Genomic DNA, 23,761 nt, shown 5'->3' with positions numbered 1-23,761 from the left:
AGTCCTCCACCTACAGTTCTGTCAGTTGGGGGGGGGGGGGGTGGTACTGTTTCACTACCACATTTTCCATAGTGAAGGACATATAAACTCTGCAGGACTCCAGGGAACCTACCTGTCCCATGTAATTTGAAGCACTAGCACCCACTGGCAGTTGGATGACTCCCATTCAGCTTAGATAGAACAGTGTGTATGACTGGTGTAAGTGGTCGCGCCTTGATATGCGTGTGTTCTCTGCCACTTGCATTACTTTTCATTAAAGAATAGGCTTAAAATAAAGGCTGTAGCCAGTTCCTATAGTAGGCACCCCATAACAGAATTACTTTTATTTGTTGCATTTGTATCCCACATTTTCCCACCTCTTTGCAGGCTCAATGTGGCTTACAATACATCATGAATAGTGGAAATACATGAGAAAGTATACATTTAGTAATAACCTCCTGTTAATTTATTTATTTTGATTGTTCATTAGAATTTATTTCCCACTTTTTTGAAGAAATGCAGCCAGTGTGATGTATAGCAGTAAAAGTATTCAAATAACAGCACATAGGATGACTTACAGAGTGAACTCAATACACAATAATATATATGAACATACAGCATAGGGTGTAAGCGAAGGTGGAACATGTAGACAGATAAAATAGCGTATCAGGAGTTGGAAAATAAGGGGACTAATTTAAAGAAAGTTGTGTGTGAAGTTAGAAGGGTACATGAATATACTCTCAACTGGGGTAGAAGTGGATAAGCTGGTCCTGCTACAGTATGTTCAGTTGGTGTTAGTCATCATGTGTGTGTGTGCCTACAGAGTAGATAATCCAGAATATTTAATGCCTCTTAGTAGGTGAGATTATGTGTATCTGCATTATCTGTGGTGCAGTTAAAGCTGACTAATTGTATTTTTTCTAGGATATATACAAGGGCAGCTACTGAAAATATCCCCAAGAGGTCACTAAAGGCAGGGCAATTCCTTAACTGGGTACATGCAGTTATGCGCATCATGCATCTCTGTACCTGTTCTAATTCAACTATATCTTTTTTGACATATGGTGAGCAGAATTGCACACAATATTCAAGGTGCGGTTGCACCATGGAACAATACAAAGGCATTATAACATCCTCATTTTTGACTATATTGTAAATTAGAAGGAGCAGGAATTATACCTTCTGAATCTCTGTAAAGCGCTGCGTACACCTTGAAGCACAAGATAGCAATAATAACTTTATTGCTTCTGATATCCTGATTGCTTAAACCAATTCAGCTGTATTTTTTTCAAAACAGTGAAAGTTATTTCTGTAATAATTTTCTATTTTAAAAAGAAATCAAATTCAAGTGTGTCTGCTATCAAAGCCAACCACTGTTAATCACATAGAATATGTGTGGTAAAGTTAGTGAAGTTCATATTAACCTCTTGGCTTGGCTTATTTCTCAAATGTATGTTGCGAAAGGACAATTTTGAGAGCCAGTTTTTGATTTCTGATTTGAAAGGCCTGTTTACCTTGCACTGCTCAATATCTCAAAATGCCACTTGTCAAGTAACAAAGCTGCCTGGGTTCACTTCAAATTTGGCATTATGTTTTGTGGTAGTGGTTTATAATAATACAGATCAAGAGAACCAGAAATCAATTTTGAAGAGGATCTATGTTCTACAAATGCCAGAGCAGTGAAAATTGTCAAATATTGGAGAGCACAACTGAATACTGTTTGGGGCAGTTAGGCTATGTGAATATTATATATTCTTCTGAATTTTCCAGACTAGGACCACTTAAGAATAATTATCTTTAAGCGGCATTAACACAGCAAGTCAAAGAATGTTATATGGCTTATCGAGTTAGAATGTCAGTTTCCCTCCTCCCACCCATACAAAGCACTATTCAGTACTGTAAAACTTTAAATTGGATTTAAAGTTATTGGGGGTCAATATTCAGCCATCTGCACTGAGCGTTTTGCTGACTGCCGATTGCATTATTCCTGGATATTCAAAGTCGGAACTTGTGCAGGCTTCAGCTTTGAATATCTGGTTATTTTTAAGCTGGCTAATACATAGCTGCTTAAGTTGATATTCACCACTTAAGTGGCCATGGGTTAGCGCATAAAGATAGGACAGGCATTTATGCGGTCCCATTTAAGCGCTAACCCTGGCCGCTTAGTGGCTTGGTACTTAAGTGGCCAAGCCAAGATGGCCGGCTTTGAGTTTGGCACTAACCATGATATTCAGTGACTCAGCCAGTTAAGTGCCACTGAATATTAGCAGCTAGCCCCGACAAAGCAATTTAACTGGTCAGCAGCTGGCTAAATTGTTTTGAATATCGGGCAGATTGTTGATTTTTAATTCTTTAGATAGCCACACTACAAATTTCAAGTTCCACATGAGAAAAATGGCAAAACCTATGATACATACTAGTTTCTGATTTGTTCACATTGGCAATCATGTCACAAGAGCATCATTCTCTACCTAGAGTCCTAGACTGACTGCATTCAGGGTGTGCAAATCTGCTCCCTGGGGGAAAATAGATAATATCGAAACTAAATAGAGTTGAGGTGTCAATCTGCAATTATTAAGAGTCGCAAACCAGTCAGGTTTTCAGGATATCCTCTAATGAATATGTATGATATATATTTATATGCAGTGCCTTCACTCTGTGCAAATACATATTCATTCCGGGTGTCCTGAATTTTAATTTGACACCATTGATTTAGAAGGTGTGCCCTGTACCTCAGTTGTCTTGTTTATACTGAATCCAGAGTGCCTGGATTCACTTCCCAGCTCAGGTCTTCTGGTCCCCAGGCTGACTATGGTTGGGTTGTTTCAAAAGCTCAGACTTTATACGACAGAGACGTCTAGTGACCAGACACCATGTTGCCAGCTTTCAGAAGAAAGCAGAGTATATGTCCCTTGATGAAGACCATCGCTGTCATGGGGAAAACACTCTGGATATTTGTGAATGAAGACTCCTTAAATTATAGCCCAAAGAAGCAGAAGGAAATGTCCAGGTTAGCCCCTCCTGATCCCCCAACTACTTAAAACACTTTGGGGCAAAGTTTCTACTGTGGGCTACGGTTAAGATGGATATTTTTACTGCTAACTCATGCTATTTTAGTACAGGCTCCAGTTGATCCAGTGAGACCTAGTTACTAATAACTGGGATTAATGGTAAAATAACACATGATAACAGTAGCTCATGTTGGTAACTTCCCCCTTTTGTCTATTTAAGAAGTATGAATAAAAATGTTTCTCAAATGACCTACAATGGGATTTCTCAGTGCAAGATAAGTTAATATTTTTATTCTAAATTTGTACCAAAGCTTCTGAAAAGTATTCATTTGAATCTTTAAAAAAGATACTTTAAGGATAAAAGTTCTGACTTTGTAAGCTTTGATCTGTATTTCAGGAGCCTCAGCTGTCAGAGGATCACACTACATAAGAATCTGTTTTTGTCCTATGTGCTGAACTCTGTGTTTACAATTATCCACCTCATTGCAGTGGTGCCTAACTCAGACCTGGTAAAACGGAGCCCTGTAAGTATTGTGGTAGCTCCTCTTTTTCTTTAACATAGAAATATGCCATGAAGATTCTAAGCTTTAAATACATATTGTCAAAGTAGTCCATTTGGAGGTCAGAGCTGATGTGGTTAAGGGCTGATATTCAGCACTTAACCACCTAAATTAAGTGTCCAAATCGACTGCATAAATGTCATTCCTATCTTTATGTGGTATCACTTAGGCGCTTAAGTATGAATATATCACTTAACTGTATAAGAGACAGACGGCCGTATAAACCCAGATGTTCAGTGCCGGTGCACGTGAAGCGGGTGTATTCTGTAATAATGTGCATAGATTGTAGAAACGCCCATGTCCTGCCCATGGTCACACCCATTTTCAACTATGCAACTTAGAATTTAGGCACACTACATTAGAGAATACGCCAATTAGTGCTGATAATTGCTTGTTAACATCCAATTGACAGCACTAATTAGCTAGTAAACCATGTAAGTTATGCCCATTCTTATAGAATACACTTCGATTTCCACACAGAAATCAAGGTGTGATATATAAAATTTGGGGGTATTTCTGCCACTCATTTTAGTATTTTATAAAGGTACACAGACGTCTATGTACCCCCTTAAACCAGTCACACTGTTATAAAACTACCTTCCACATGTCCTGATCTACTAAGCTTTTCCTTTAGATACAGACTGTGGAAAAAAAGACACATTAAGCAGCTCTTTTACTAAGCTGCGGTAGGGCTACCGTGTGAATAGTGCATGCCAAATCGGCCCTACTGCTGGGATAGCATGGAAGCCCCACAGTAGTTCTGTACTTGGTGCGTTCAATTTCCTGCAGTAGAAAATAATTTTATATTTTGTACCATGGGGAGGTGGGCATTCCTGGCAGTAGTTGTCAGTGAAGTCACATTGCCGTATGCAGCCCAATTATCACATGAGTAGCGTGTGAGCCCTTACCACCTACTGAATAGGTGGCAGTAAGAGCTGAGGCTGCAAATAGCTGTGCGCTAATTTTAATATTACGCACAGCCATTGACTGCCCCATTTTTTATATTTCAATGATTTTTATTGACAGCAACTACGTAATAAAGTCAAATCTGTGCAATAAATTTACATGACATCTTCCTCGCTATCAAACATTATATGATTAATTATCCCCTTCCCTTCCTCCCAACCCCCCCCCCCCCCCCCCCCCCCCCCCCCATCCCCCTGTATGCTAACTACTATTAATATCTGTAAGCAGGAAGAAGTAGTAAGTAGAAGTAAAGTTAGGCAGTTAGTAATGCCCCATTTTTTAAAAGGCCTTTTTTTCTGCCATGGTAAAAAGTGGCTATCGTGTACCAATTTCACATGCCAAAACTAGCGCTGGCCACTTTTTACCGCAGCTTAGTAAAACGGCCCCTAAATGAGACCCTTAGATGGGCATAATCAAACGGTGCCGGCCTGCCTTCACTACCCTACCGACACGCCTCCTTGAAGTTTCGCCAGCTCCGCGACAGAAAGCAGTTGGCGCCGGCCAAAATCGGCTTTCGATTATACCGATTTGGCCGGGTTCAGGAGACTGCTGGCCATCTCCCGATTTGTGTCGGAAGATGGCCGGGGATCTTTTTCGAAAATGAGCTGGTTAGTGCACTATGGAAGCAAAATGCATATCTCATATGTCTTCTAAAGTAGTTGTTTTATTCCTTTGTATATATACTACATAATTTTCAATTTAGGGTCATAGTTATTATTATGGGCTACCCTTAAGTTGTGTTGTTTTACCAGTAACTTGTGCTATTTTAGCAGAGCTCCCATGTTATGCAATAAGACCCAATTACTAATAACTAGAGTTAAGAGTAAAATGATCTGCCTTAACAGTAGCCCCTTGCTTGGAGGAAAGGTGATGAGGGAGATGCGCCTTGGGGGGGTGACGCACCAGGAGGGCGCAGCGGCGACCCACCCCAGGTGGCATACAAGCTAGGTATGCCACTGATGTGATATAAAATACTTGATCCGGGTCTTTCTTGGCATTTCTGCAACATAGACTGCAGAAGTCTGCCTGGTACTGCCCTTATGTACCATATGCTCTTATGGTACTGCCTGGAGTTGCCATCGAAGCCCACTCCAGCCTATCCAAATCCATCTTGTCATTTGAGGGACACAGACCATAAAAGTCTGCCCAATACTGTCCCCACTTTCCGGCTACTGAAGTTGCTGTTGAAGCCCTTTCCAGTCCATCCCAAATCAGATTGCTATATACGGGGCACCGGCCTTAGTTCTTCATAGACAGAATCACCATTTAAGCACCACTTAACACATCCACATTCATGCAGCCATTTTCTAATTAGAGATCCTCTGTGCTCATCCCATGCCTTAGGAGGGCATTCCAGGCATTGAACACTCTCTCCGTGAAAAAGAATTTCCAGACATTTGTCCTAAGTCTTCCACCCTGCAACCTGAATCATTGTCCTCTAGTTTGGCCATTTCCTCTTCTCTGGAAAAGATTTGTTTCTATATTAATACCTTTCAAGTATTTAAACATCTGTGTCATGTCTCCTCTGTCCTTTCTTTCCTTTAGGGTATACATTTTCAGGTCTTCCAAACTCTTCTCATACATTTTTTTGTGGAAGCCCCATACCAGTAGCGGTGCCCATAAGAATGTTTTGTCTCTTGAATAGGAAGCTGTTTGCATTTATCTGGAACAAGAGCCCACTGAGAGTAGCTTGTGCTACCTTGTTCTGTGCTATGTGGGAAGGGGGAAATGTTGGTACCAAATCTTGAGTGATATTTTCACACTGCACAGTTGCAGGTCATATGCAATGGCAGGTAAAGTGTGAAAAGCAGTTACTTGACCTGGAGCAGATGGCTGAGCATGATATACTGCTGAACCATCTGCCCTGTGTGGCTGAAAGGAGAAGTGTGTTCATGGAGATCACCAATCCCATTACAAAGTTAATGATGTAGATATGGTTATACTGTAAGTAAGCCCTGCTGGAAGGAAGGAAATATTCACTGTTTACCAGGGTAGTTTCACTGTTTACCCCTATTAGGTACAATTATGAATTTAAATCTGGAAGGGATATGAAGATCTTCCAGAGGTGGGAGGAATTGGGCTTAGGGTATATTGGGCAGATATGAGGAAGGTCGGATTTTGGAATTTAACGAGCTAGTGGAGAGATATCAATTGAAGGCATATTATATATTATAGGGATGGAGATTCATAAACGCCTGCAGGCAGAGCAAACACCCTTTGAATTGTTGATTATGGGTAAAGACTGGAAGGGCATAGTGGTGAGGACATATGCACTACTCAACAAGAAGAGAAGGAAGGTACTGAAGTACAGGGTGAAGTAGAAAATGGGTTTGAGAAGAGAGCTGGCAGAGTAGCTGAGCAGACAGTGAAAATACCTACAGCGAGTCAGATGATAGAGAATGGTTTTAAGGTAATGTTGGGGTGGTTATCATACCACATAATATTTAAACAGGGCATTTCTCCATTGGACTGTGGAAGGTTGGAGAGAGTTTGGTGGGAAAGGACATTTAAATACATATGGTAGGATTATGGAATGATTCAACTATCAGTCTTTCATTTTACGGGGGAAGTCTTGAAAAGAATGACATGATGGATATGAGAACTGTTCTACTGAATATTATGGTGGCAGGCTTGGGGAAAGCAGGAGATAGGTTACTGGTATTTGGCATGGATAGTGCTAGCGAGGCACAGGAAGTGGTCACAGGAGCCTCTGATATCAGCAAAGCAAGAGAAGCTGGCTTACATGTATAATTTGACAGCACTGCGGACTAACAGATGATGGCAATTTGAGGAAATGTGGAGATGTTAAATTTTGGAATGGGTGGTGCAGCAGACAGGGGGATGCAAAGAGGAAGGATAAGTAGCAAGAAGGAGAGAGTAAGAGGGATGGGGACCATCATTTGTGGGGAAAGATGGGAAGCAACGAGAGAGATAGCCTTAGGAGGAAGAAGGGATAGCGGACATCTTTGAATGAGGGAAGGGTGGTAAGAGTGTTGGTTTTCAGGAGCTAAAATTATGATCATCCCAAAGTTGATTTATTAGTGTACCTTAGTTAAGCAGGCGTTTATTGTTAATGCTGTTAATACAGTAATTAAGGGAGACAACTTTGCTGTTTGGGAACCAGCAGAGTTATATAGTATAGTAAGAATGGTAGAAGGAAATAAGGAGGGTAGGGTTTATGGAATGTTGGGGAGGAAGGACTTAGGTGAAGGGGAGAAATGGAAACTTTGACATTTATATTGTTTCATGGTTTTTAATGCTGGTGCACTGAAGGAACTAGAGAACTGTTGTGTAATATTGTGTTGTTGAGAGATAAATGAAAAGTTAAAAAAAAATTGAGTGCAGGCAAAATTGATTAAATGTGCTGTAACCTATGACTTAATATGCAAGCAATCCATTTGCATGCATTAAACAAGTTCTAATATGCATTACACATTTTTTTAATAAACTGAATATGTAAAACAAACTAAAAAGAATGCCTGAAAGTCAGAGGGAAAAGTCTCGAATATAAACCAGATATTTTATCTGTGCATAAACCTACTGCTCTGAGGCTGGTGTAGTTTTGCATGTATGTTATTGTGTGTCAGAAAGACTAGGCACATGTGTATAGATTTTGCTAAATATGAAGTGTGTCCAACCCATCTCCCCTTATTTTTTATCACCAGGAAAGTCTGTGTATGCTTACATCTTACACACGTATACCCCTGAATAGTTTTATAAGAGCTTGTATGCCACATGCTCAAGTCGCTTAGAAAATGACTTCCATAGCTCTTTGTGCCTATGGAGAAAACTCTCACATGCTTCTTGTTTCTTGATATGAATGACATCAGTAATGAATCTGTAATTGTTGCATTATTTTGCCCTTTATAATTCTGAATTCCTGCTTTAACTAGCAAGAGCAGAACACATTACTAATTGTGAATGAACAGCAAAACCTATGCAAGGACATATAAATGCAGTTCTGCTGTGTTCCTTTTCTGAAATGAAACCATTCTGCTTTTCCTCATTCTGATACATTCATTTGCACCTTCAACCAGTAAATTATCAAATGTGTGTGGGATGACCTATTTTTGGAATTTTTACCGAGTCTGGAAAGTTTGAGGTCCCATGCTATCTTACATTCTCAGCTGTGAATCAAGCAGCCAAAATCAAATATAGCAGCTGTCAAGTAAAAGGTCTGATATGATGAACTCTAAAAATATGTTTGTATTATTTGTAACAATCCATGAATAATTTATACCTGAAACTGAATTATTTTCTTCTGAGAGAAGAGGACATTTCTCTGGTAAGTGAACATTATTTTGCTCTGTGCTTTGGGAACTTAGGGGTACTTTTACTAAGCCACAGGAAAAAAAGTGGCCTGTGGTAGCGTAAGCGTGTATTTTTGGCACACGCCGGACCAGTTTTTACCATGTCTGGGAAAAAGTTTTTTTTTTTTTTTTCAATGGGCCGGGAAAAGGGCCTATGGTAAAATTGAAACCAGCACACGCCTATTTACGGCCTGAGCCCTTAACACCACCCATTGATATAGCTGTGAGAGTTCTCACACTACATACAATTAACGCTGTAGGAAATTAAAAAATAATTAGTCCCAGCGGTATGGGCATACACTAAATCCAAAATTACTGCCAGGGGGGGTACGGTAGCCTGGCAGTATTCTTGTTTTGGCATGCGCAGCACATGCATAAAGCCTACCGCACCTTTGTAAAAGGGCCCCTTAAAGATTGAGGTTTAAAGGAGGAATTGTAGGTTATTGATAGGCAGGATTTAAAAAAAACAAACAAACTTTATCTGCTAATCCCCATACCCTTTCCCCCCTATGTTTAAAACTTGAACTTTGTACCACAGCATTAACAGCCTCTAGCAGGCACTGCAGGGCCTAGTTCAGTCTTAGGGGGACAAAAAAGAGAGAGAAGCAAGCATTATTAACTAGTTTTCGTGGAGGGGCATAATCAAACGCAAATGCCTATCTCCATGGGCGTTTATCTCCGAGAACGGGTCCATGAAGGAGTGGGCCAAACCGTATTTTTGAAAAAAATGGACGTTTTTGAGCTGGGCGTTTGTTTTTTTTAGCGATAATGGAAACTAAAAATGCCCAGCTCAAAAACGTCCTAATCCGAGCCATTTGGTTGTGGGAGGGGCCACGATTCATAGTACACTGGCCCCCCTGATATGCCAGGACACCAACTGGGCACCCTAGGTCAGTGCGGTGGACTTCAGAAAAAGCTCCCACATGCATAGCTCCCTTACCACGGGTGCTGAGCTCCCAACCCCCCTCCCCAAAACCCACTACCCACAAATGTACAACACTACCATAGCTCTTAGGGGTGAAGGGGGCACCTACATGTGGATACAGTGGGTTTTGGAGGCCTCCCATTTACCAGCACAAGTGTTGTAGGTGGGGGGGGGGGGGTGTGTGCCTAGGTCCACCTGGCTGAAGTGCACTGCGGTACCCACTAAAAGTGCTCCAGGGACCTGCATACACGCAGGCCTCTAGGACTTGTTGCTGCTATATAACATTGGCACAGCAGTTGACACCTGAAGACTAATCTCTCTGAAAATGTCCTTTATTGGAATAAGCACGTTTACTCACAGTTAACTGCAGAGGTTGTGCCCCACTGGCAACGAGTCTTCCTGGTACTGAGATTAGCAGTAGGTCAGAGCTGGCAGAATGCTGTACAATGCCCTCTTTCAGCCACATTCAAGGGAAGAACTAAGTTGTCTAATGTGGCTAACACAGGAAAGGGAACTAAAACTGGCTTACAAAAATGGCCACTACTGCATGGACTACAACAGGAAACACAACAGGGCACACTCTGACCCAGTAGGCAGGGGGAAAAGCACCATGGGAGAAGAGCCTACCAACTACCAACATCGTGAGACTGTAACACAAGCTAATTAAATCACGGAGCCCAATACCCTACACCCATCACAATGCAATGCTAATGTGACCCTGTAGTGCACCCGAGAGCCACATCTGACCCAGGGAAAGGCTGTGAGAGGATCAAACACATTCTGCTGTCATGGAGGTGGGTACGGCATTTGAGGCTGGCATACAGGCTGGGAAAAAAGTTTTTAAAGTGGGGTGTTTTTTTGGTGGGAGGGGGTTAATGACCACTGGGGGGGTCCGGGGACGTCATCCCCGATTCCCTCCAGTGGTCATCTGGGCAGTTGAGGCACTTTTTTGGGACTTGTTCATGAAAAATAGGGTCCAAAAAAAGTGACCCAAAATCGCAGTAAAAATGCCTTTTTTTTCGATTATCAGCTACAGACGCTCATCTCTCCTCGGCTGATAACCACGCCCCAGTCCCGCCTCCGACATGCCCCCATCAACTTTATTCATTTCCACGATGGAGTGCAGTTGGAAACGCCCAAAATCGGCTTTCGATTATACCGATTTGGGCGCATTTGCGAGAAAAACGCCCATCTCCCGATTTGGGTCGAAATATAGGTGTTTTTCTCTTTCAATTATAAGCTGGATAGTGTACAACCCTTTTCCTGTAGTTTTAAACTGAAATTTTTTCTAGAGGTAGAAATGTTTCCCATAGTTTTAAACTGAAACATTTTCTAGAGGTAGAAACGTAGCCAAAGAAAATTAAAAAGGATAGTAGCAAGGCTCAAATTTTGTTCTAAAATACAGTTATTTTCTATTCTTTGGCTGCTGGAAAGGTAGCACTGCTACTAACCTCAATTAGGTGTTAATTAAGGTGTGAGGAAGTAGAATATTTGCAGAGGTTATTAAGGGCATTCGGATTACTGAGTTAGCTTGAACTTTCTGTCACAGCCTAAAACATTAACAGATAGCCTCTAGAAGGCACAGCAGAACCTAGTTTAGTCTTCAGTCCCACCCACCCCTAGCACAACTCTTCATTTATAGTCAGTTATTCTAATTAGGATAACAAGGGATGAATGCTCTTATAGAATTTTAATTACATTTCATTACCTTAAGAAAACACTAAATAAATCACACAATATACCATATAAGCGAAAGACATTTTTAAATTAGACTAATATCCCTAATAAAGTTTTAAATTATTGAAAAACTCAAAAATTCTAAGATGGAGACAGCTGTCCAGCAGCGAGAAGGGTGCTATCCAGTTTTTTGTATTGAGTGTCACATGTATGATTATCACCCAGTTGGTGAGCGGTTATATGTGTGCAAAGAGCTTCTAGCTCTCAGAGAACGTGTCTGTTCTCTTGAGGCTAGAGTATCAGACTTGGAGGAGCTGAGCGAGACAGAGAGGTACATAGAACAGACCTACAGGGACATTGTAGAGAAGTCCCACCTCTAGTCTGGCAACCTTTATGCTGCCTTGGAGGAGGAAGGTCTCCTAGAAGGACAGCTTCACCCTGGTGAAGTAGGACGTACTCCTGTAGCCAGGACCTGCCCACCAGGGAATGCACTATCCTCTCACACAATGGATGTGTCCAAGAACTTCTGCCTAGGCAGGAAGGGTTAGGACAGTTGTTGTAGTTGGTGATTCAATCATTAGGCATGTAGATAACTGGGTGGCTGGTGGACATGAGGATCACCTGGTCACTTGCCTGCCTGGTGCGAAGGTGGCGGACCTCACACGTCACTTAGTCAGGATCTTAGATAGTTCTGGGGAGGAGCCGGCTGTCTTGGTACATGTGTGTACTAATGAAATAGGACAATGTAGGAGCGAGTTTCTGGATGCCAAATCTAGGCTCTGAGGTAGAAAGCTGAAATCCAGATCCTCCAGGGTAGCATTTTCAGAAATGCTCGCTATTCCACACGCAGGACCCAAAAGGCAGGCAGAACTCCAAAGTCTCAATACGTGGTTGAGATGATAGTGCAGGGATGAAGGGTTTAGATTTGTTAGGAACTGGGCGACATTCTGGGAACGGGAGAGACTGTTCCGAAAGGATGGGCTCCAACTTAACCAGGATGGAACCAGGCTGCTGGCACTAACTTTTAAAAAGGAGATAGAGCAGCTTTTAAACTAGAATGGGGGGAAAACCGACAGTTGCCCAGAAACACATGGTTCGGTGTGGAGTATCCTTGAAGGATACTATTGAAATAGGGCATTTAGTGAATCCCAGTAGAGAGGTTTCAACAATGCTGAAAGTAAGCTAGGTGTGCTTAATGAGAGAGCTGGATAAAGGATGCACATTATCCCCGTCGACTTCTAAGCAGCTTGTAGATCCAAGGAAAAAAACACAATTTGAACTGCCTGTATACAACTGCTAGAAGCCTAAAAAATAAGATGTAAAGCCATATTATAGAAAATCTTTAGTATCATGTTAGTTAAATATTCTAATGTGTGCTTATTAAATGTATCATTAGTATTATGCTAACATTGTATTATATCTCTGATATTAATTTCAATACTGTTAAATGTATATATTTTTTATATTGTTTCATGGTAGATCTATTAATAGGTTTCAATTTGCTGTTTTCAAGTTTACCTCATTTATTGTATTTATGTTTATACTTGGTCATTTTACTATTGTTATGCTGTTAACAAAATTGTATGTTTTATGTTAAACTGTACCTGCTGTACACTGCCTTGGATGAATCTCTTCATAAAGGCAGTTCATAAATCCCTCAATAAATAAATATAAGTACTTAATTACCCACATTTATCTCTGAAAAAAAGTCATCCATTACTGATACCAAAATTGTCTCTTTACTTGAGCATGTTGAAATTCCAACTGTCAAGAACCTAAAACATTTTGCTCAGTCATAAAATGTCACCAGCTTTGAACATGCCTGTCCAGCTGAGCAGAACTTTACCATCAGTGTTTCCTGTCATAATTTAGCTCCCTTTGTTTTTTTTTCTATGATCTTCAGTGGCCCAACCTGCAGTGGCGTAGCAAGGGGGGAGGGGCGGTCCGCCCCGGGTGTCAGCTTGGGGGGTGCTCCCTGCCAGCTCCCCCCCCCCTCGGGTGCAGCACGATGATATCCCCCCCCCCCCGACCCAGGGCCTACCCTCCTCAGCTCCCTCCAACCAGCTGAGCACCCTACCTTTAAAGAAATTTCGGGGGGCGTTACAAGATGGCCGCCTGAGTACTGCTAGAGGAAGCAAGTGGTAGCTGGAATTTTTTTCTTCTAAACAACATGCCACACACTAAGAGAAAAGAGGCAATGAAAAGCGCATTGCCGAAGGCTATGGCGTCGACCCCAGTGCAGCAGTCGCTCGATAAACTGTGGCAGAATATTCCACCAGTGACCGGCATGGCGAGCCCGCTGTTAAGCCCCTACGGAGGAGCATCGGCGTTCCTGGGCTGCAAGGTTTCCCTCACGCCGCTGGAGTTGGTCCCGCCTCCTTGCCCTGCTTTGATCCGAGGGCCGGAAACCTCACTGGATGTGGAAGGCGCTGCTGGTGGGATTTTGGTCGGCAAGGCACCTCGGAGATCGGACGGGGAGGACTTAGAGTCCCAGGAAGAACCGGGAGAGATTACCCTGATGGTGGTCTGGAAGGCAGTACAGGCATTAACGTCAGCTGTTTCAAATTCAACAAAAGAGTTTGCTGTAATAGTGAGTAAAATTGAAAAGTTTGATCAATCTTTGGAGAAAATTAAGAACAATGTGGATGCCCAAATACAAAAGACACATGAGGAAATGTCTGGTTTAAAATCCTCAGTAACGGCTTTAATTAAGGACAAACAAATAATTCATAGGAAAATCGAGTCAATTCCTTGAAGACTCGAATTTTGAGATTACAGATCGAGGAACATTGTTAGTTCAGTTTGTATTTGAGAAAGATCTGAACCATGTGTTTAAATTGTATTTTAAGAATTCTTCTAAACTGTTTTATGGACAGAAAATTTGGATGTACCCTGATGTTGCGAAGGCAACTCAGGAGAGAAGGAGACAATTCCTGGATTTAAGACAGAATGTAAAAGCTTTGGGAGCATCGTTCTTGTTAGCTTATCCCTGTAAGTGTAGAGTTAACTTCCAGGGAAATAAGTATGTTTTTTCTGATCCACTACAGCTAAAAGTTTTTGTGGAAGCTAAAAGGATCCAAACCCCCACAGTGTAATAACATCAGACCAATTAAGATAGTTTGTGGAATTAAGGTTAGCCGATTTATTTAATTAATTGTTATGTTTTAAAATTTCTCCTCATGTTTCTTAACGCCCCCCCCCCCCCCCCCACACACACACACACACATTTGAGGTCTAAGGAAGAATGAAAAATGTCACAATGTAGACAATGAAGTGCATTATAACTGATTCTTGAAATTATTGCTTTCTGTGTTTCCTATGCAAGTTGTTGTACTTGTAAAATTGAAAATCAATAAAGAATTTAAATAAAAAAAATAAAGAAAGAAAGAAATTTCAGAAGTCGTGGAGAGACGAGGCGCAGCGCCTCGCACCTGCAAGTGAAAGAAGCGTGAATTGTCATCGGGCCTTCCCTCACGCTGTCTGTCCTGCCCTCCGCTGATGCAACTTCCTATTTCCGCAAGGGCAGGACAGACAGCGTGAGGGAAGGCCCAATGACGATCCTCGCTTCTTTTACTTGCAGACACGAGGCGCTGCACCTCGCCTCTCCACGGCTTCCGAAATTTCTTTAAAGGTAGGGTTCTCAGCAGGTTGGAGGGAGCTGAGGAGGGTAGGCACTGGGTCGGGGGGGGGGGGGTGTTGATGCGCTGAGGGGGGGTGTCATCGTGCTGCACCCGGGGGGGTGCAACGGCAAATCGCCCCGGGTGGCAGCCCTCCTTGCTACGCCACTGCCAACCTGTAACATTGCTGACTGTAGCCCATGGTGATGTCATAAAGTTCCTCATCACCAGAGGTTCAAGGGCTGCTTCCATCAGCTCTGAGCACACCAGGATCTTACCATCAGCATTTCCTGCCTTAATATAGCTCCCATCATGCTTTCTGGGATCTTCAGTGGCCTTACCAAGAACATTGCTGACTCAGCCCCCAAGTGACATTATCATATGCACCGTGGAATGAAAAGGCCGGGCCAGATGCTGGAGCCACAATGAACCTGAGGGTTGTGTGCTGACTTTGTTACACCAACATAGGAGTCAGATTAAGGAGCTGGTTTTTGCAAACTTTGGGCATGCTTTGGTTAGTCTGTGATTTCATCTTGACAGACTATAAGTTCATTAGTTTTTCTACATTCTACCATACACATTTTTCCAATGTCTGTGGTGATAGGAGAGGGTCGATGTGGTGATCTCTGTTCTGTTAGATGCCCCCCACTACACACACTCAAAGCTCCCCTTTTGAATCAGACTCTCCTCCCACTCAAAACCCTGCTTTCCAATCCAATCACTCCTTACCCAACCTCCTTGATGCCTCTCACCCACCTCAACCCCCTCAAACAACCCCAGGACTTACCCAGGGACCATTCAAGGTGATCTAATGGCATTGCTGCATGGCTTAGTAAATGGGGGGGGGGGGGGTAAGTCAGAGCCTTATGTTGCAAGCATCCTAAAATTATCATTTTTATTTATGAATAAAGAACAGTCTAATAAATGTATTATTTTTTTGTCTGGAATACCAAATGCTGTCATTACATAATAAGTATTTGTTTTCATGTGAAACAAAACAGGAAGAGACCAATATTCAGACGGTGGTGGTTAGCCGGGCTGACTTCCATGGCCAGTGCTGAGCTTGGATATTCAATGCTGGGCCATTTCCGGTGACTGACATTGAATAACTGGTTTATTTTTGGCAGGTTTAAACTTAATCAGCCAAGTTGATATTCAATGCTGGCCGGTTAAGTTTAATCCCTCCAAAGATAGGCCTACTATTTTGGTGGCCCAATTTGGCCACCAAATATAGCTGACGATGTGCTGAATATTAGCAGACAGCTGGCTATGTCGTATGATATAGCCGGTTATCTGCTAAACCCTGACCAGGAATATTCAGTGGGAAATGACCGGCTATCTTCTGCTGAATATTCGTGGATAGCCAGTTAAGCCCTATTTAACCAGCCTGTAGCCTTCCTGGCCAGTTAAATTGCACTGAATATCAAGCAGGAAGTGCTTTTGACATTTCCTATGTCATTTTATTCCATTTACATAATAAAGCAAAGGTAAAATGATATAATTCATTTTTCCTCTGTAACTTTTGACAATCACTGTTAGGGGCTGCCCATGACCCTCCCATGGTCACTCCCCCTTTTTGATTGTGCACAAGAAAAGTTAGGCACCAATTTATAGAATAGCATGCAGGGGAGATCCAAGAACAACTTCAACTAGACACTAATTAGCACCAATAAAGTAGCCAATTGGTGCCTATTACCTCATTTATGCGCACAAATTCTGGTGCCTAACACTTGGCGCTATATGTAGAATCCAGGGGCAAGTGCAGTTATTAGCAACACGTGCATCAGAGGTAGCAATAAATGGCATTTATCGCATAAGTGTTAGGCACTATTCTGTAAGTATGCACCATGGAGGGGCATAATCGAACGGGGTGCCCAAGTTTTCCTGAGGACGTCCTTGCAGGACGTCCCGGCGAAGGGGTGGAGAAACCCGTATTATCAAAACAAGATGGGCGGCCATCTTTTGTTTCGATAATATGGTCGGGGATGCCCAAATCTCAACATTTAGGTCGACCTTAGAGATGGTCGTCCTTAGAGATGGTCGTCCTCGGTTTTCGGCGACAATGGAAACCGAGGACGACCATCTCAGAAATTACCAAATCAAAGCTATTTGCTCGTGGGAGGAGCAAGCATTCGTAGTGCACTGGTCCCCCTCACATGCCAGGACACCAACTGGGCACCCTAGGGGGCACTGCAGTGGACTTCACTAATTGCTCCCAGGTGCATAGCTCCCTTACTTTGGGTGCTAAGCCCCCCAAAACCCACTCCCCACAACTGTACAACACTACTATAGCCCTAAGGGGTAAAGGGAGGCACCTACATGTGGGTACAGTGGGTTTCCGGTGGGTTTTGAAGGGCTCACATTTACCACCACAAGTGTAACAGGTTGGGGGAGATGGGCCTGAAGTGCACTGCACCCACTAAAACTGCTCCAGGGACTTGCATACTACTGTCAGGGAGCTGGGTATGACATTTGAGGCTGGCAAAAAATATTTTTAAAGTTTTTTTAGCATGGGAGGGGGTTAGTGACCACTGGGGGAGTAAGGAGAGGTCATCCCCGATTCCCTCCGGTGGTCATCTGGTCAGTTTGGGCACCTTTTTGAGGCTTGGTCGCAAGAAAAAATGGACGAAGTAAAGTCGGCCAAGTGCTCATCAGGGACGCCCTTCTTTTTTGCATTATCAGCCGAGGACGCCCATCTCTTGGTCGTCCCCACAACTGAAAGCAGTTGAGGACGCCCAAAATTGGCTTTCGATTATGCCGATTTGGGCGACCCTGGGAGAAGGACGCCCATCTCCTGATTTGTGTCGAAAGATGAGCGCCCTTCTCTTTCGAAAATAAGCCTGACAGTCACTTAGCATGGAATTGCAGGGAGCATACACATGGACAGAGCATGGACATGTCACTAAGCAATGCACATAACTTATAGGATAATCACTTGTGGAGATTGCATAGAGCACTTAGCTGTGCTGCATTACACCAGCCATTCAACTGCCATAAGTGAGTGCACCTACATTTTGGGACACCTATGCAATTTTATGCTAGTATTCTGTATAAAGGCATAGGCATGCCTAATTGCCATTATAGAACTGGCTCTAGGGGCACTCCACTCTAGCTCCTACATCTTGGCACCAAGTTATAGAATTGCCCACATTGTAATCTGATTCCTGACTTAGGGGTCCTTTTACTAAGTTGCGGTAAGCACTAATGATTGCTTGCCACAGCTTAAAAGGGTTTACCACCTGGCGTGCTGAGGCATCCCCTGGTAAATTTGCAATGTGACGGCACAAACCATTAGCTAAAAAAATTTATATTTTTCCAAGTGGGCATGTCGGGGGGGGTGGAGAGTGAGCATTTCTATGGTAATCAACTAGTGTATCTACATAACCGCGCTCTAACTGATTAGCATGTGATTAGTGCGCGAGCCCTTACCACCTTCAAAATAGGTGGCAGTAAGGGCTCACGCTGTAATCTTTTTCAATGATCATGAGTGGCCTAGTGGTTAGGGTGGTGGACTTTGGTCCTGGGGAACTGAGGAACTGAGTTCAATTCCCACTTCAGGCACAGGCAGCTCCTTGTGACTCTGGGCAAGTCACTTAACCCTCCATTGCCCCATGTAAGCTGCATTGAGCCTGCCATGAGTGGGAAAGCGTGGGGTACAAATGTAACAAAAAAAAATAAAATGTATAATGGCAACATTAATGCATTGGCTATTAATACAAAAATTCACAAATCAGCCATTTGACTGCTGTTCTAAAACTGGACTTAGCATGTGGGAAAGACCTTAATGCATAATGAGGATTTGTATGAAGGCTTGGATAGAAAGCCAGTATAATGTTACACTGAATCAGATGAGTCCACTGGATTTTCTGTCTTCCACCAATGAAAAAGAGATAGAAGTGGCGGGGTGCAGAAATTGTTTTGACCTACTACACAACCAGAGGGTTTGAGATCCCATGTGAAATGTGAGATTAGTATCTGTTGGTTTAGAAGACACCTGTCTTCATCTCGTCAGAACCTCTTAAATTTAATAGCTGCCTGCAGCTGCTTTGAATTTGTCTAATTTGTTTTTAGTGGGCCATTTTAATATTCATAGATGACTTAAGTGAACCACAGTTGGTTAAATTTTAGAAAATATGGAAATGATGGGCTTTGAACAGATGGTTAAGAAGCCCACTCACAGAGTAGGTCACTGTCTTGATTTAATTTTTTTCATAGGGGATTCAGTAGGAAATAGGGAATTGTAGATGTCCAAGGACAGTAACCCTTGTACCATATTTAGATAATTAAAAAATTATATGGCAATTGTTGAAGGATTTTTCAACAGTTAAGGTGAATAAAAAAGCATACCATGTACACTGGAAAGTGTAATGACTCCCAAGCAGATTATTAGAATTATTGGATATTTCTCTCGCAGTCTGGACTCAAATATCTGGCACACAACTGGTAGACATGTGGAATTCAAAAATGTTAGACTGCCTTAGATAAGATAGCCCCCATGAAGAATTATGTTTAAAAAAAAAAGAAGAAGAATGCACCTCCTTGGTTCACTGCAGAGTTCAGAGAGAAAAAAGAGAGAACACATTTGGAAAAAAAATAGATTAAGCTACAGTCAGTGACTGGTGGGCAATAAAAGAGAAAATGATTACCTATGATAAAGCAGTGAGGAATGTAAAGTGAGTTTTCTTTTCACATAAATATCTTCATCAAAGAATTCCATAAAAGAGTTCTTTCTAATTTATGTATTCAGTTAAAAGAATTTATGAGTAAAATGGACTTCATATATGCCAGAAAATCTGTTCTTACCTCCATCATAGTTGATTAAAGGCAGTGGATTAAAAAGGGTCATCTGTTCTGATCCTAACACTGGCTTTTGTTATGCTCGGTCTTATCATTGTAATAGATTGCTTAGAGATGTTGAAGAATTGGAGGATCTGTTCAGGCCTGGCTTAAAGGTATCTACTACTACTACTTAACATTTCTAAAGCGCTACTAGGGTTACGCAGCGCTGTACAATTTAACATAGAAGGACAGTCCCTGCTCAAAGGAGCTTACAATCTAAAGGACACGTGAACAGTCAGTCTGATAGGGGCAGTCAAATTGGGGCAGTCAGGATTTCCTGAAAGGTAAGAGTTAGGTGCCGAATGCAGCATTGAAGAGGTGGGCTTTAAGCAAAGACTTGAAGATGGGCAGGGAGGGGGCTTGGCGTAAGGGCTCGGGAAGGTTGTTCCAAGCATAGGGTGAGGCGAGGCAGAATGAACGGAGCCTGGAGTTGGCGGTGGTGGAGAAGGGTAATGAGAGGAGGGAATTGTCCTGTGAACGGAGGTTTCGGGCGGGAACGTAATGGGAGATGAGGGTAGAGAGGTAGTGAGGGGAAGCAGACTGAGTGCATTTGTAGGTAAGAAGGAGAAGCTTGAACTGAATGTGGTATCTGATTGGAAGCCAGTGAAGTGACCTGAGGAGAGGGGTGATATGAGTATATCCCCCCTTCAATCTGTTCAGAACTCTGCTGCACGTCTTATATTCTGCCAGAACCGATATACTTCCTCATAGGGAAGTCGTCCCATCCCCTTTATCATTTTCATTGCCCTTCTCTGCACCTTTTCCAATTCCACTCTATCTTTTTTGAGATATGGCGACCAGAATTGAACACAATATTCGAGGTGCGTTGCACCATGGTGCGATACAAAGGCATTATAACATTCTCATTTTTGTTTTCCATTCCTTTCCTAATACTACCTAACATTCTATTTGCTTTCGTAGCCGCAGCAGCACACCGAGCAGAAGGTTTCAACATATAATCAACAATGACACCTAGATCCCTTTCTTGGTCTGTGACTCCTAACGTGGAACCTTGCATGACGTAGCTATAATTCGGGTTCCTCTTTCCCACATGCATCACTTTGCACTTGCTCACATTAAACATCATCTGCCATTTAGACGCCCTCCCAATCTCGTAAGGTCCTCTTTTAATTTTTCACAATCCTCCCATGATTTAACGACTTTGAATAACTAGCAGGCTTATTTTAGAAAGAGAAGGGCGTCCATCTTCCAACACAAATCAGGAGATGGGCGTTCTTCTCTCAGGGTCGCCCAAATCAGCATAATCGAAAGCCAATTTTGGGCGTCCTCAACTGCTTTCCGTCGCGGGGACGACCAAAGTTCCCGGGGGCGTGTCGGCACCGTAGCAAATGAGGGACTGGGACATAATTAAGAAATGGGCGTCCTCGGCTGATAATGGAAAAAAGAAGGGCGTCCCTGACGAGCACTTGGCCGACTTTAGTTGGTCCATTTTTCTTGCGACCAAGCCTCAAAAAGGTGCCCAAAATGACCAGATGACCACCAGAGGGAATCGGGGATGACCTCCCCTTACTCCCCCAGTGGTCACAAACCCCCTCCCACCCTAAAAAAATATAAAAACATTTATTGTCAGCCTCTATGCCAGCCTCAAATGTTATACCCAGCTCCATGACAGAAGTATGCAGGTCCCTGGAGCAGTTTTAGTGGGTGTAGTGCACTTCAGGCAGGCGGACCCAGGCCCATCCCCTCCTACCAGTTACACTTGTGGTGGTAAATGTGAGCCCTCCAAAACCCACCAGAAACCCACTGTACCCACATGTAGGTGCCCCCCTTCACCTGTAAGGGCTATGGTAGTGGTGTACAGTTGTGGGTAGTGGGGTTTGGGGGGGGGGGGGTTAGGGGGCTCAGCACCCAAGGTATGGGAGCTATGCATCTGGGAGCAATTTGTGAAGTCCACTGCAGTGCCCCCTAGGGTGCCCGGTTGGTGTCCTGTCATGTCAGGGGGACCAGTGCACTACGAATTCTGGCTTCTCCCACTACCAACGAGCTTGGATTTGGTCATTTTTGAGATGGGCGTACTCGGTTTCCATTATGGTCGAAAACCGGGGACGACCATCTCTAAGGACAGCCGTATTATCGAAACAAAAGATGGCCACCCATCTTATTTCGATAATACGGGTTTCCCCGCCCCTTCATGGGGGCTGCCCTGCAAGGACGCCCTCATGAAGACCTAGGCACCCCGTTCGATTATGCCCCTCTTTGTGTCATTAGCAAATTTAATTACCTCACTAGTTACTCCCATCTCTAGGTCATTTATAAATATGTTAAAAAGCAGCGGTCCCAGCACAGACCCCTGGGGAACCCCACTAACTACCCTTCTCTATTGAGAATACTGACCATTTAACCCTACTCTCTGTTTTCTATCTTTTAACCAGTTTTTACTCCACAGTAGAACACTACTTCCTATCCCATGACTCTCCAATTTCCTCTAGAGTCTTTCATGAGGTACTTTGTCAAATGCCTACTGAAAATCCAGATACACAATATCAACCGGCTCCCCTTTATCCACATGTTTGTTCACCCCTTCAAAGAAATGTAGTAGATTGGTGAGGCAAGATTTCCCTTCACTAAATCCATGACTCTGTCTCATTAATCCATGCTTTTGAATATGCTCTGTAATTTTGTTCTTTATAATAGTCTCTACCATTTTGCCTGGCACCGACATCAGACTCACCGGTCCATAATTTCCCAGGTCTCCTCTGGAACCTTTTTAAAAAATCAGCGTTATATTAGCCACCCTCCAATCTTCCAGTACCACGCTTGATTTTAAGGAAAAATTACATATTACTAACAATAACTCCGCAAGTTCATTTTTCAGTTCTATCAGCACTCTGTGATGAATACCACTTGCTACTCTTCAGTTTCTAGAACTGCCCCATTATATCCTCCAGGTTTACAGAGAATTCATTAAGTTTTTCTGACTCGTCAGCTTCGAATACCATTTCTGGCACCGGTATCCCACCCAAATCTTCCTCGGTGAAGACCGAAGCAAAGATTTCATTTAATCTCTCCGCTACGGCTTTGTCTTCCCTGATCGCCCCTTTTACTCCTTGGTCATCTAGCGGTCTAACTAATTCTTTTGCCAGCTTCCTGTTTTTAATATACCTAAAAAAAATTTTACTATGTGTTTTTGCCTCCAACGTAATCTTTTTTTTCGAAGTCCCTCTTAGCCTTCCTTAACAGTGCTTTGTATTTGACTTGACATTCTTTATGCTGTTTCTTATTATTTTCAGTCGGTTCCTTCTTCCATTTTCTGAAGGATTTTCTTTTAGGTCTAATAGCTTTTTTCACCTCACTTTTTAACCATGCCAGCTGTCTTCTGTCCTCTTTTGTTAATACGCGGAATATATTTGGCCTGGGCTTCCAGGATGGTGTTTTTGAACAGCATCCATGCCTGATGTAAATTTTTGACCCTCACAGCCGCTCCTCTAAGTTTTTTTTCACCATTCTTCTCATTTTATCATAGTCTCCTTTTTTAAAGTTAAACGCTAACGTATTTGATTTCCTATGTATAACTTCAAAGCTAATATCAACTCCGATCATATTATGATCACTGTTATCAAGTGGCCCCAGCACCATTACCTCCCGCACCAGATCACGCGCTCCACTATGGACTAGGTCTAGAATTCTTCCTTCTCTCGTCGGCTCTTGTACCAGCTGCTCCATAAAGCAGTCCTTGATTTCATCACGGTATTTTACCGCCTTAGCGTGCCCCGATATTACATTTACCCAGTCAATATCGGGGTAATTGAAATCACCCATTATTATTGTGTTGCCCAGTTTGTTTGCGCCCCTAATTTCCTTTAACATTTCTGCATCCTTCTGTTCATCCTGGCCAGATGGACGGTAGTACACTCCT

The 23,761-nt window shown here is 42.8% G+C and overlaps 1 protein-coding gene across 2 annotated transcripts in view; it reads left to right on the top strand.

Annotated features, from left to right (window-relative positions):
• The window catches only part of CALCR (calcitonin receptor), a 414,614-nt gene that overhangs the window by 268,666 nt on the left and 122,187 nt on the right, over nt 1-23,761 (top strand). For both annotated transcript variants that reach the window (XM_030200551.1, XM_030200543.1), the window contains exon 7: nt 3,388-3,514. In XM_030200551.1, coding sequence (XP_030056411.1) covers nt 3,388-3,514 — 127 coding nt within the window. The remainder of the gene's footprint in view (nt 1-3,387; nt 3,515-23,761) is intronic.

The sequence above is a fragment of the Microcaecilia unicolor genome, chromosome 1 (genome assembly GCF_901765095.1).
Source record: "Microcaecilia unicolor chromosome 1, aMicUni1.1, whole genome shotgun sequence".
Taxonomy (NCBI): Eukaryota; Metazoa; Chordata; class Amphibia; order Gymnophiona; family Siphonopidae; genus Microcaecilia; species Microcaecilia unicolor.
Note: the sequence above shows the minus strand (reverse complement) of the source record. Positions and strands in the feature narration are given on the sequence as shown.